This window comes from Physeter macrocephalus, chromosome 2 (genome assembly GCF_002837175.3).
Source record: "Physeter macrocephalus isolate SW-GA chromosome 2, ASM283717v5, whole genome shotgun sequence".
Taxonomy (NCBI): Eukaryota; Metazoa; Chordata; class Mammalia; order Artiodactyla; family Physeteridae; genus Physeter; species Physeter macrocephalus.
Window position 1 is genome coordinate 92,287,311 of NC_041215.1, and position 12,870 is coordinate 92,300,180.

At 33.5% G+C, this 12,870-nt stretch overlaps 1 protein-coding gene across 3 annotated transcripts in view; it reads right to left on the bottom strand.

Annotated features, from left to right (window-relative positions):
• The window catches only part of TFPI (tissue factor pathway inhibitor), a 68,640-nt gene that overhangs the window by 19,625 nt on the left and 36,145 nt on the right, over positions 1-12,870 (bottom strand). For all 3 annotated transcript variants that reach the window (XM_055088941.1, XM_007110180.4, XM_007110179.4), the window contains 2 exons: positions 10,156-10,353; positions 3,683-3,727 (listed from right to left, as the gene is read on the bottom strand). In XM_055088941.1, the coding sequence (XP_054944916.1) occupies positions 3,683-3,727; positions 10,156-10,353 (243 nt within the window). The remainder of the gene's footprint in view (positions 1-3,682; positions 3,728-10,155; positions 10,354-12,870) is intronic.

Below are 12,870 nucleotides of genomic sequence, written 5' to 3' on the forward strand. Positions count from 1 at the left end.
AGATAGTGGGAAGCAGCCACATAGCACAGGGAGATCAGCTCGGTGCTTTGTGACCACCTAGAGGGGTGGGATAGGGAGGGTGGGAGGGAGATGCAAGAGAGAGGGGATATGGGGATATATGTATACCTATAGCTGATTCACTTTGTGATACAGCAGAAACTAACACCACATTGTAAAGCAATTATACTCCAATAAAGATGTTAAAAAAAACAAAAGTTCAGGTGCACCCCGTCCCCCCGCACCCTCCGGGCTTCTGACCAACAAGGCTGTAAATCTGAGGTTCCACACCCCTATCTTTGGGTTTGATTAATTTGGCTCACAGAACTCCAGAAAAGTTTTCTTACTAGATCACCAGTTTATTACAAAAGGATATAATTCAGGAACAGCAAGGTGGAGGAGGAGATGCACAGGGCAAGGTATGTGGGAAGTGCCGGAGCTTCCCTCTCCAGGCATCCACTCTTCCCGAATCTCCCCAAGTTCAACAACCCGGAAGTTCCCTGAACTCTGTCTTTTTGTGTTTTTATGGAGGCTTCATTACACAGGCATGAATAATTAAATCATTGGCCATTGGTGATTGAACTCAACCTCCAGCCCCTCTCCCCTTCCCGGAGGTGGTGGAGGGGGGCTGGGATTGAACGTTCCAACCCTCTAATCAAGGGGTTGGCTCCCCTGGCAACCAGCACCACCACCCCAACTTAGGAGCTGTCCAGGAAGTCACATCATTAACACACCAAAAGATACCTTTAAGGCTCAAGTCAGGAAATTCCAAGGGTTTTTGGAGCTCTGTGCCGGGAACAACAGGAGGAAACCAACTATATCCTTATTATAAATCACAATATCACAAATAGGAAATATTCAAACAACCCAACAGTAAAATAAGCAATGGATTTAAACAGGCAATTCATGAAGATGTTCAACTTCACTCAAAATTAAAAGGAATGCCTACTAGAACCACACCAAGGCCTAGGTGTCTAGGCCAAGAGAAATGAAATCACATGTGCACACAAAAACTTGAACCCTAATGTACCTAGCAACATTATTCCCAAATGCCAAAAGGTGGAAACAACCCAAATGTCTATCATCTGATAAATGGATAAACAAAATGTGGTCTATCCATATAATGGAATATTATCCTGTCATAAAAAGGAATGAAGTACTGAGATCTGCTACGACATGAATGAACCTTGACAACATTATGCTGAGTGAAATGAGTCAGACACAAAAATCCATATATTATCCATGTATATCCATATATTATATGATTTCATTTTTATGAAACATCCAGAATAGGCCAATCTATAGATGCAGAAAGTAGATTAATGGTTGCCTGGGGCTGGGGGAGCCGGAGGAAATGGGGCAGTGTCTGTTAGTGATTACACAGGTTTTTGTTTTGGGGGGGGTGATAAAAATATTCTAAAATTGATTATGCTGATGGCTGCACAACACTAAATATACTAAAATTATTAAATTGTGCACTTTAAATAGCTGAATTGTTTAGCATGTGAATTATATCTCAATAAAGCTGTTTTACAAAAGTTTTATAATATACTGTATTACAAGAGAAAGAAAAATACATTTGATCACTAATTTGTTTTGTTTAGGTCTTAGTATGTATTTATGAAATTTTAAATCATATTAACAAATAATATAAGAATTCTATGTTTAACAAAAGGGAGTAGGTAAAAAATATTGCATACAAAGAAGAGAAAACAGTAACAAAGTATTCTGAAAATATGATTAAGGAATTATACAACTGAAAGTTGCCACATTTATATGAGGCCCCATCTAGGACATACGTTTATTTTAGGAGTTGAAATTGCATACTTGTAAAATAATTCTGCTTAGGCCTAGAGTTTAAAATATCTACGGTCACAAATTAAGAAATTCATTCCCAATATTCTTCAGATAAATAAAGTTTTAACATTTGTATTGAATCTGTATACACAATCCTTGCTCTAAATTGATGCTCAGTTAAAACACAGAAGGCAGGCTTTAAGCTATATGCCAACTTCCACAAACCACATGATTTTCACTACTAACTTTTGTTTGAGGCCGCATACTTGGCAACTGTCTTAAACAAAACTTTCTCCCAAAAGGGTCTCATTGTCTTTATAACTGTTCTGATGTGATGTTAGGAAGTATATCACAAAGTTGACTTCAAATCAATATGCTTAAAGGTCTTCATTATGGATTGGTTTTAGCATCTGAACATTTTTACACATGTGAATAGTATCCATAGCTTTACTCTCTAACTTTCATATATAATATCAAATAAGAATGTTTCAATTCTGAATCATTAAATATAAATGAAGTAGCATAATTTTTTTTTTTTTTTTTTTTTGTGGTACGTGGGCCTCTCACTGTTGTGGCCTCTCCCATTGCGGAGCACAGGCTCCGGACGCGCAGGCTCAGCGGCCATGGCTCACCGGCCCAGCCGCTCTGCGGCATGTGGGATCTTCCCGGATCGGGGCACGAACCCGTGTCCCCTGCATCAGCAGGCGGATTCTCAACCACTGCGCCACCAGGGAAGCCCAAAGTAGCATAATTTTCTAGTAAATTTCCCCTGCATATAATTTTTTCCTAAATCTACATTTTTGAAAAAAATATACTAATGTTTAAATGTTGAAGATATCATCTTTTACTTGATGGACAAAAAAAACCCTATTTATAAATATGCTGTATTCTTTGATATTACAGATAAGAAGAATTTAATTTAATTGAAGTATTGAACACTTTTGTAAAAATTAATTCAATATTTATAGAAAGTTATTTTAAAACTTGTAAATAAATACATTTACTTATGTTGTTTGTACAAACTTTGCTGAATTTATTTTATAAATTTTGATTGAAATTCTGGACAGCAGATTGTCTTAAGCTTATCAGTGAGTTATAGAATTTTTCAGCTCTTTCCCACATAATTAGATCAAAGTTAGTAAAACTAAAATTCACTTTGACTTATGTAGGTTTTTCATGTCCTGAGTTAAATAATTTGATCTTTTTGTTCAATATTTTCTCATTTAAATGTAAATGCTGTGAATGGTAATTGAGCAAAGTCAGCTTCTAGACCTTTATTAAAAGGAGCATGTCTTTCTTCATCTCTTGTAACATTTTTCTTGTACTGATAATAATATATTCACCAAAAAGTAATTATTTTTAGTTAAAAACTATAAATAATTTAAATCACAAAATCAAAAATATGCAAATGCTAAATAATGTTGACAAAAGCAATTATTCATTGTTAAATATCTCCACTTATTTTTTCATACAGGCTGTTGACAACTCAGAGGCATATATACATTCAGGGTAATACTGGATGAAACTTGCTAAAGCCACACAATGCTGAGATTATGAAAGGATTAGAGATCTGAGAACTAAAGTAAGAACAGCAACATCTAAATCACTATTTGGGGGATGTTAAAATAGCATGTGCATGGCTCTGGATTGTTACTGATCTAATACCAGATATCACACTGCATTAGAATGAGTAAACACAGTGTTTGAAGTCTTCCCTTACCAAATATCATGTATGTTATTTCTACTTTTTCATTATATCCACTGAAACAAAACACCATTTCAAAGATCACATGGATTTATGATGAATCTCATAGCAGAGAAAGCTAAGAATTGAATTGCCAAGTGCCTTATGTAAATGCTACTAATGAGCATACAAATGAACATTCACCTTTTTGCAATGTTGTCTTTGTCCTTCTAGTTTTCTTTGGATAATCTGCAAGTAAAACAGTATATATGTATCAATTACCACAATTTATAATATAATGTTATGACTTTCAATTTAACAAACTAGGGTGATATGTTTATTACTATTAAAATTATTCTTATACAGAATGTCAATAAATAAATTTATTTTCTCTAAAGATTAAATTATTACAGTATAACCATGAAGTCACCTACATTTTAATATAATAATGTCTCAAAAACTATTTTAAAACTTTCTAACACATTTACAAAAATAATAATTCATTGTGAACTAAGTTTGCTATTCAAAATATCTATGATTAAAATAGTTATTTATTAAAATAATGTGAAATGTGAAAGTAATTCAAACAACCTATTTTGCCTATAAAAACAGATCATTTCTATAGAGGAATGGAAGTAGGGATGAAAGGAACCAGAATTACCTCCTTCCCTGATTCCTTCTTCTGCTTCATTATCTTAATCCAATTACAAGCTTCATTATTATTTCCAATTACAGAGGAGAAATGAAGCAAATGGTATCTGTGATGTATTTTTTGGTTTAATCTCACAGAATTATTGGAATTACTCCACTTGAGAACTAGAATGCTACTTGTCTTTGACCCATTGTATTTCAAGTATGGATTCTAAATTCTAATTTAAAGGATAATGAAATTCAAATTGATATATTATGTAAAATTTTGATTTGTTCACGTAAACATTAGGAAAACTAAGTGATATTTGATTTGTTGTCTAATCATTTGTTTTACAGAGAAAAGCTTTGTTCAACGCAGCTTATTATTAGTTGTATGGCCAGAGAGACATAAAGGGAGGGAGAGAGAGGCAAGAGAGAGAGAATATGAGTAGGAGTTGGCTTAAATGCCCCTTTCAGCCAGTGATCAATCAGGTTATTCTTTGGAGAGTAAAATGTCTACGAATGATAAGGTGATGTGGTTCATCTCCCTTTTGAGCTTTACTATGTTTTATTCAACAGTCTTTTAAAAAAGATGTGTGTGTGTGTGTGTGTGTGTGTGTGTGTAATTCTAATTGTATTTTAAATGTTAAGAAAACCTGATTTTTTTAAATTGTAAATAACCAACCCCCAATTAATGTTTTTAGATGGTGGATTGTCATAATAAGCTTACATTAAAATATTTTAATGTACAATGATTATGTTACATTTTTAATTTATGAAGGCAGGGAAAGAATAATATACATATAAACAGTGTATAAGACTAGAGTGCTGAGTAATCATTTTTGCTCTGTTTTACCTACTGACAATAGCCACAGAACAGGAACATAGAGATGCTTGATTTCAATATTCATGCAATATTAAAAGAGAGAACTTGTTCCTTTCTGGTTTCATCCCAAATCAGAGTAATTCACCTGGCATACATGCAAACTAACTCAAATAATGTATTTTAGCGCATTCGAATTTTAGATGTATTTAAATTACCAATGATTATCTTTGAGGATTCTGAAAATAACAACCATGGATACCCTATTTAATTTATTTTTATGCCAATTACAGTCTGAAAAGATAGATAAGGTTTACAGCAAATTATCCAAGTTATCATATTTTCCTAGATTTATGCAGAACATAACATTTATTAATGATGTCTTAAGGAATAATGAGAGTATGTTTTACTAATTCTTATGTTAGTAATTCCTTGAACTCCAATGTATATGAATTCACATTTTAATATTTCATTATGAATATTAAAATTAATTAATGTCAAAATTAATTCATAATTACCTGATACATTTAAACAATTGTAAAAAAAAATTTTTTTTTGCCCTATTCTTTCTTCACCTTTTTGTTTTCTGTTGGGAAAGGGGAGCGTAAAATCTGAACGCTAACTTTTATATTTCATATTTGTTGAAGTCAACCTAGAAAATTTTCCAGGTAGATGGGAAAAGACTCTATGGACAGAATATTCTTGTTACTGGGTAAGTCTTCACTATTCCAAACAAATAAAACACAAAATAAACTTAAAAATAAAGAGAATGGAAAAAGTATTTACATGCTCTTTAATTCCCTGTGGAGAAAATTCCCATGTAAATCCCCATGAAAAGCCGCAAGTCACAGTTAGCCCAACTAATAAAATAGTAATTAATATAAACAGCATACCTACTGTAGCCTTTAAAAGTTGCTGTAGAGGCTGACTAGCTAAAAAGCTAAGTGGGAATTTGATCTCTTTCATCTAATTCTTTAATTCCCACACTACATACACCTATTTTTCAAAAAATAATAATCAAATACAATGTTGTTCTTGTTTAGGCTATGGGAAAAAAGCAACTAAACCAAAAGACAAACATTTTGAAAGCCATGTGTTTAGAGACCATTTTACAAACTATATTTTAATTTTTTCTACCTTATTAACTTTGTTACCATGTCTCTATTATTACATAGGTAAATACATCATGCAAGATTATACATATTTGGAAACAACTGATAAAACAGCTTTACATGCAAAAGGACAGCTGAGCATACATATGAAACTAAACACATCCTTAGTTCCTATTCTCTGAAATATTTGGCTTGACTTTATTCTCAGGCATGGTAATTTACAAGCCATAGTTCTCGAAGGTCTCCAAAATAAAACAAAACTTCAGCTTCCAAGTCTTAATATATAAGATATACATCATATTTCTCCTTTCACTACTGTCAGTTTTTTCTCTGAAAATTTTCCAGTTCTGTAATTGAGGCATACACATAGACATTGAGGATTATTATGGCTTTTTGATTAATTGGCCCTCATTCCTATTATGTATCTTCCCTTTCTCCTGCCAATATTCCTTGTCCTGTAGTCTACTTTTACTAATCATTCTTCTGATCTGTGCTTGCATGGTATATCTTTTTTCATCTTTTCACTTTTAACCTCTCTGTGTCTGTATTTTTAAAATGCCTTTCCTGCAGACAACACGTACTTAGTTCGTGATTTTTTTATACTGTCTACTATATACCTTTTAACTGGAGTGATTATACCATTAAAATTTAATGTAATTTTAATATGCATCTTTAATTCATGACAATTTGGCTTCAAGTAATTTATACCACTTTCATCTGTAGTATCAGAACCTTACAACAGTAATCTCATATGTTCCCCCTCCTTTCCTGTGTGCTTTAGTTTTAAATCTTTTACTATTACTCACAGTGCAAGTCTGCTAGCAATAAATTTTCTCAGATATTGTTAATCTGAAAAAGTGTTTATCTCCATTATAAGGGTATTTTTAATAGATCTAGATTACTAATTGGCAGTTTATTTTTTCCTTTAGCTCTTCAAAGAAGATGTTCCATTTTCTTCTCTTGTGAATTGTTTCTTGATGGGAACTTGGGGAGTCTTTTGATCTTCATTCCCTCATGTATCATTTTCCTTGTTTTTTTATGATTTACTTTTTATCCACAATTTTCAGCAATTTGATTATTATATGCATTTGTGTGGACTTCTTTTTCTTGATTCTTTTTTTTTTTGATTTTGTCAATGTTCTTGGTTCTACAAGTTACAGTTTTCATCAAATGTGGATAATTCTTTGCCATTTTTTTGTTTACATATCTTCTGCCCCAACCACCAGGACTCCAATTACACATTTTGATAGACTTCTTGATTTCCTGTCATGGGTTATTGGGCTATATTCTTTTTTGTTTGCTTGTTTAGCTTTTTTTTAATCCTGTCCTTCATCTTGAACAGTTACTATTGCTCTGTCTTTAAGTTTACTGACCTTTTCTTCTGTAATGTCTAATCTGCTTTAAGTACATCTAGAAAATTTCTTATTTTATAACTGGATTTTTCATGTTTAGAATTTCCATTTAGTTCTCTTTTATATATTCCATTTTCTCCTTATAATGTTCATGTTTTCTTTAAATCCTTTACCATATTTATAATAGCTATTTTAAAGTCCTTGTCTACTAATTTCGTCACCTCTGTCATTTCTCTGTTTGAATTGAGCACGTTTTTCCTAATTATGGATCACAGTTTGCTGCTTCTTCAAATGTTTAGTATTCTGGGTGGGGGGATTATAGATAATTTTGAATATTATGCTGTTGGCTGCTGGATTTTATTGTCTTCCATTAAAGAATGTTTTACCATCTTCCATTAAAGAAGTGCCTTCTGGCAAGTAGTTAGGTTACTTGTGGATCATTTGGAACTTTTAAGGCTTGGTTTAAGCTTCACTATGGCAAGGTTAAAGTAGCTTTTACTCTAGGTCTAATTTAGTCCTAGTACTAAATTAAATGTAAAATTTCTCCTAGTCATGTGGGAGCTCTGGGAATTGTTCCACTTACAAATCCCTGTAATTACTTTCGCAAACTCATGGAATTTCACCAAGTGCATGCAGTTTTATTATTCAGTAACAAACTCAAAGGGATCCTTATCCAGATTTTTTAGCTTTTTCTCTACATATGTCCATTCTCTCTCACATATTGTCCCTCAAAACCCAGCCACATCAGTCTACCAGTCTCCAATCTCCACATCCTCCACCAGGGAGACCACCATGCTATGCTGGTATTTCCCTCCTTTAACTGTGGTCTGAAGTGCCTTCATGCAGATTGCTGGGGAGACCAGAGGGTTCACCTCATGTGTTTCCCATCTCTCAGAGATCACAATCCTGCACTGCCTTTTGATCAATGTCTGTAAACAGCTGATTCATATATTTTGCCCAGTTTTCTAGTTATTTACATTAGGAGAGAAAGTTCAGCTCCAGTTACTCCATCACAGCTGAAGATGGAATTTTCTCCTTAGGTGATTTTTTAAAAGCTTAGTAATTCTTCTATGTCAGCTATATCCTTAACAGTAGCTTACTATATAAAACACTCAGATATTCAAACAGTAATATCAATGACTTTTGAAGAGATAATGAGGAGATGGGGGAAAAAGACATACAGTTATGGTAGGCAGTAATGATGTTTGAGAAAACATTATAGCAGGACATTCACTGAAGAACAAAATCATTATATTTGATTAATTTCTGAAGAAAAGGGTAACTTTTCACAATGGTGAAATAAAAGATTTGTAAATTATAAAAACTAAATAGGTATGTATTTCAGGAAGGAGGCCAGTTGATGAAATTAAGTAGGCTGCTACATGAAAAAGTGAGGATTACAAAGAATGAGGCAACCAGGCCTCTAGCCAAGGTGCTGAACCTGAGTGATACTCAGTACAAAAGGATACTTGGCCCAGTATGAAATAGAACAGGGTATAGAAATCTGTAATGAATGGAAAATGACCAGGCAATCACAAAAACCAAAGGTACTACAGAGAACCACTGAACTGCCTAATCTGTGTTAGTAACATTTCTAGCACATCTATGGAGAGGAAAGAGGGAAATAAGTGCTCTGAGATAAAGAAATTCATTCACATCAATTCTTTTCTGCCAGCTCTGGAGCATACAACAGTCACAGAGGAGAAAAGCTCTCTGTTTTTACCACACTGAGATTTTCCCATAGGCCAAGAGCATAATGATGCCAAGGCTGTTTTTTAAAAGCTGTTTAGGAAAGTATTATCAGAGTGAAAATGCAGACCTGCCTGCTTTGCAAAAAACAAGACACCAATGTTAACTAAAGATACCATTGCTATGGCCCTACAGTTTAATTCAACTGTCTCTAAGAACATGCAGTGGGGAAATTTGGGACTAGAAACTGCAGAAATAAAGACAACTCAGGATTTTCTATCTCTCACATAGCTCTCAATTCAGAAGAATAAAACTGAGATAAAAACATTCAAAATTTTGACGAGTAATTGTTTGGAATTTATCTCAGTCTAAAGAGAGAAAACCACATGAAACATTGTAATTTGTAGAATTTGCAAAAAAAAAAAAAAAAAGTTGTTTTAACATGATTAAAAGAATAAAAGTGTTCAATAAAGTTTAATAGTAGAATTATCGTGATATGCTTTTAAACCTTATAACTTAGTAAAACTATGAAAAGTTGGGTTCAGTAAGGTCTTCATAGGTCATCAGGGATGATATTTTCTACATTATTCCAAGGCTCCAAAGAGAAGGATTTTACTTTCATATATATATCTCTATAATTTTCTAATTAGTAGCTGTTGAGAACCTCAAATTGGATTAATTCATTATCTTGACAGGGAAACAACTATGAGATCATTGTATTGGTAAAGGAAAGTCTAGGTCACTGTGAATAACAATTTATTTCCTGTGAACTCATAGCTACCCAAGGAGGCTGAATTACACTTAATTTGCTGCAGATATAAAATTTGTTCTGCAAACTTAAGGGTTTTCTTCCCTCTTTATTATGGAGTATAGGACAATAAGCTTAATGTATTTTATAATGACTGATACAAAAAAATGAAAAACAGTAGTTGAACATTAAAGCTAAAAAAGTGAAAAAAGATTCCTTGGAATGTTAAAATAGTTTTAACTTTTTTTCTAAAATTATCAAATCTATGATTAGATCTAATAACTCTAAAGGTTTCTGGGTGATAAGTGTCTCCAGAAACCTACCTCTTGTACATTTTTCTTTGCACTCTTCCAGACTTTCAAATCGATTCTGATTTCCTTCACATCCCCCATATATAAATTCTTCACATTGCTGAGTGTGAATATTGAAAAAAAAACTCTTTATCATTGCTTTGCATGGGCCATCATCTGCTTTCAATGCACAGAATGAATGTACAAGTTTCAATGGTGGCAACTCAGCATCTACAAGGTAAAAATAAAAGAATAACATTCCTTTTCATTTCATTTTTAATACATCTTAATTTTAAGAAGTACAACGATAATAAAACAGGCTGATATAAGAAACTATGAAAAGTTATCAAAAAGTTAGATAAAATATATAAACTTACCAAATGAGACAGGTCTTACCAACTTTATTAAACTTTAATAGTTGATTATTAACCAACTTTTAAGGAAAAATATCAAATATTTTTTCTAGACTCTTGTTACAGATGTTGCTTAAACTTGTACCAGTTGACCAATATGGAATTGAGTAGTAGTTATAAGGTAACTGATGTGTTGACATTACAAATAAGTAGAGATGTCTCCCTAATCCACAGCTGTGTCATTTTTTTACATATAAAACAACTCTTTAAAAGCAACAATAGGGCTTCCCTGGTGGCACAGTGGTTGAGAGTCCACCTGCTGATGCAGGGGACATGGGTTCGTGCCCTGGTCCGGGAAGATCCCACACTCCGCGGAGCGGCTGGGCCCGTGAGCCATGGCTGCTGAGCCTGCGCGTCCGGAGCCTGTGCTCCGCAACGGGACAGGCCACAACAGTGAGAGGCAAAGCAACAATATCAGGGCTGGTACATGACTCCAATCCTCATGAAAGAAAAAGCAACAGAATATTTATATTCATACATGTATGTATATATCATACTACATTAAACCATTCCCTAGTTATGAAAATTTAGGTGTTAAATATTATAAATTACAAATAATTAATTTTCTTAAATTATACACACAAGTACTTCCTCTCTAGAAATTAATAATATATAATAACATTTTAGAGTATTGTATATATCTGTATATAAACAAAAAATGACATGAAAAAAATATATTTTCCCTTTATCACTGAAGTTACAACTGTCAGTTTGAATTCAAAAATAAGCGAAAGCATTTTCTGAGTAGTACATTTATGCATGATTGTGAATGCTATTTATATTCCTTTCTTTACTTAAAGATTGATAATTCTATACATGACATTCTGAGTTGTTAAAAATTTGTGAGAATTTAGAAAGCTTCAAGGACCCTAAGTGGTGCATCTGACTGAGAGATGGCCCACAATGTGTCACTGAATTAGCACTTTATGTTTTATCTGCTCTATATACATTTTTGTAGGGCTGACAAAAATTTGACCTATCACTTGTATAAATATCCTCTCTTAGGAGCAGATCTTAGAATCTCAGAAGTCACATAAATAATTTTGAGAAATGAGCTAGAATAAAAACTCTCTGACATTTTCAAATCTTATGGCTATATACCATTATTTCAGAAATTCCTATAGCACTTCTCATACAATATGATGGTCTTGATTCTCAAGTTAATGTTACTTTAGAACTCTACAGACACTGAATCATTGAAGCAGTGCTTCAGACAGGCACCTTTAATATAGGCCACTTGTAGAACACAGACAGCTTTACCTGAGTTGCCAAATACTGTATACTTAGGGAAACTATGTCTTATAAATCAATAATTTATATAAAATTCTTTCTCATTGATTAGTCCCGCATTTTTGACTTTTCATATATTTGATATTCCTTATCATCATGCCAAATCTTTTATTTTACATTTTCTGTATTAAGGATATACCATCCTAGTTTCAACCTGCTATTTAGTAATGGTGCCACCAGGTGGTGGCAGTGCACCACAAACAAAGGCTATTACACCATAGTTGTAGCAGTTGTCCTGGTAGTAACAGCTAACATTTACTGAGTAATTACTGTGCTCCAGACATTTTGCAATTATATTATTTAATGATCACAACAACCTTCTGAATTAGGCATTATTATCTCCACTTTACAGATTATAAAAGAGCACTGCAAAAATTAATTGTTCAGTTCACACCATAAGTGATGGCTTCAGAATTGACCCTCAGATAGTTTTATACCAGATACTGCTCACCTTCTTAATAACTGAGTGATACTGTCACAGATCTGTGTGACTGAGATTCCTTAATTGGCATTTAAGTCAAGCACATAGATTTAATTTTACAATTTTCACTCAATAAGTTTTTCTAAACTTCACTTTATAAAAATTAAAAATGGTTTCAGTGATGAATGCAGGTAATGATTTTATAGCAATTTCCTAAAGAAAACACTAAGAATTAATTTTGAGTAATGTATTTTACTAATTATTATCTAGTTACTCATTTTTACCATTCATATTTTATTGTATTTCTTACACGAATCCTATATTAGAATATTCTTTTGTGCAGTGAGCTTGCAACCTCGCACTTGGGCACAGCATTCCTGATTTGGAGGAGTGATCAGGTGGCCCCTTTGGACACACAGCCATGCCATGCCACTAAAAAGGGATGAAAGTTTGTCTTGTTTTGATTCTTTAATTTAGATAAACCTGTTCTTTTCTTTTTTGTGTGTGTTACGTGGGCCTCTCACTGTTGTGGCCTCTCCCGTTGCGGGGCACAGGCTCCGGACGCGCAGGCTCAGCGGCCATGGCTCACGGGCACAGCCGCTCCGCGGCATGTGGGATCTTCCC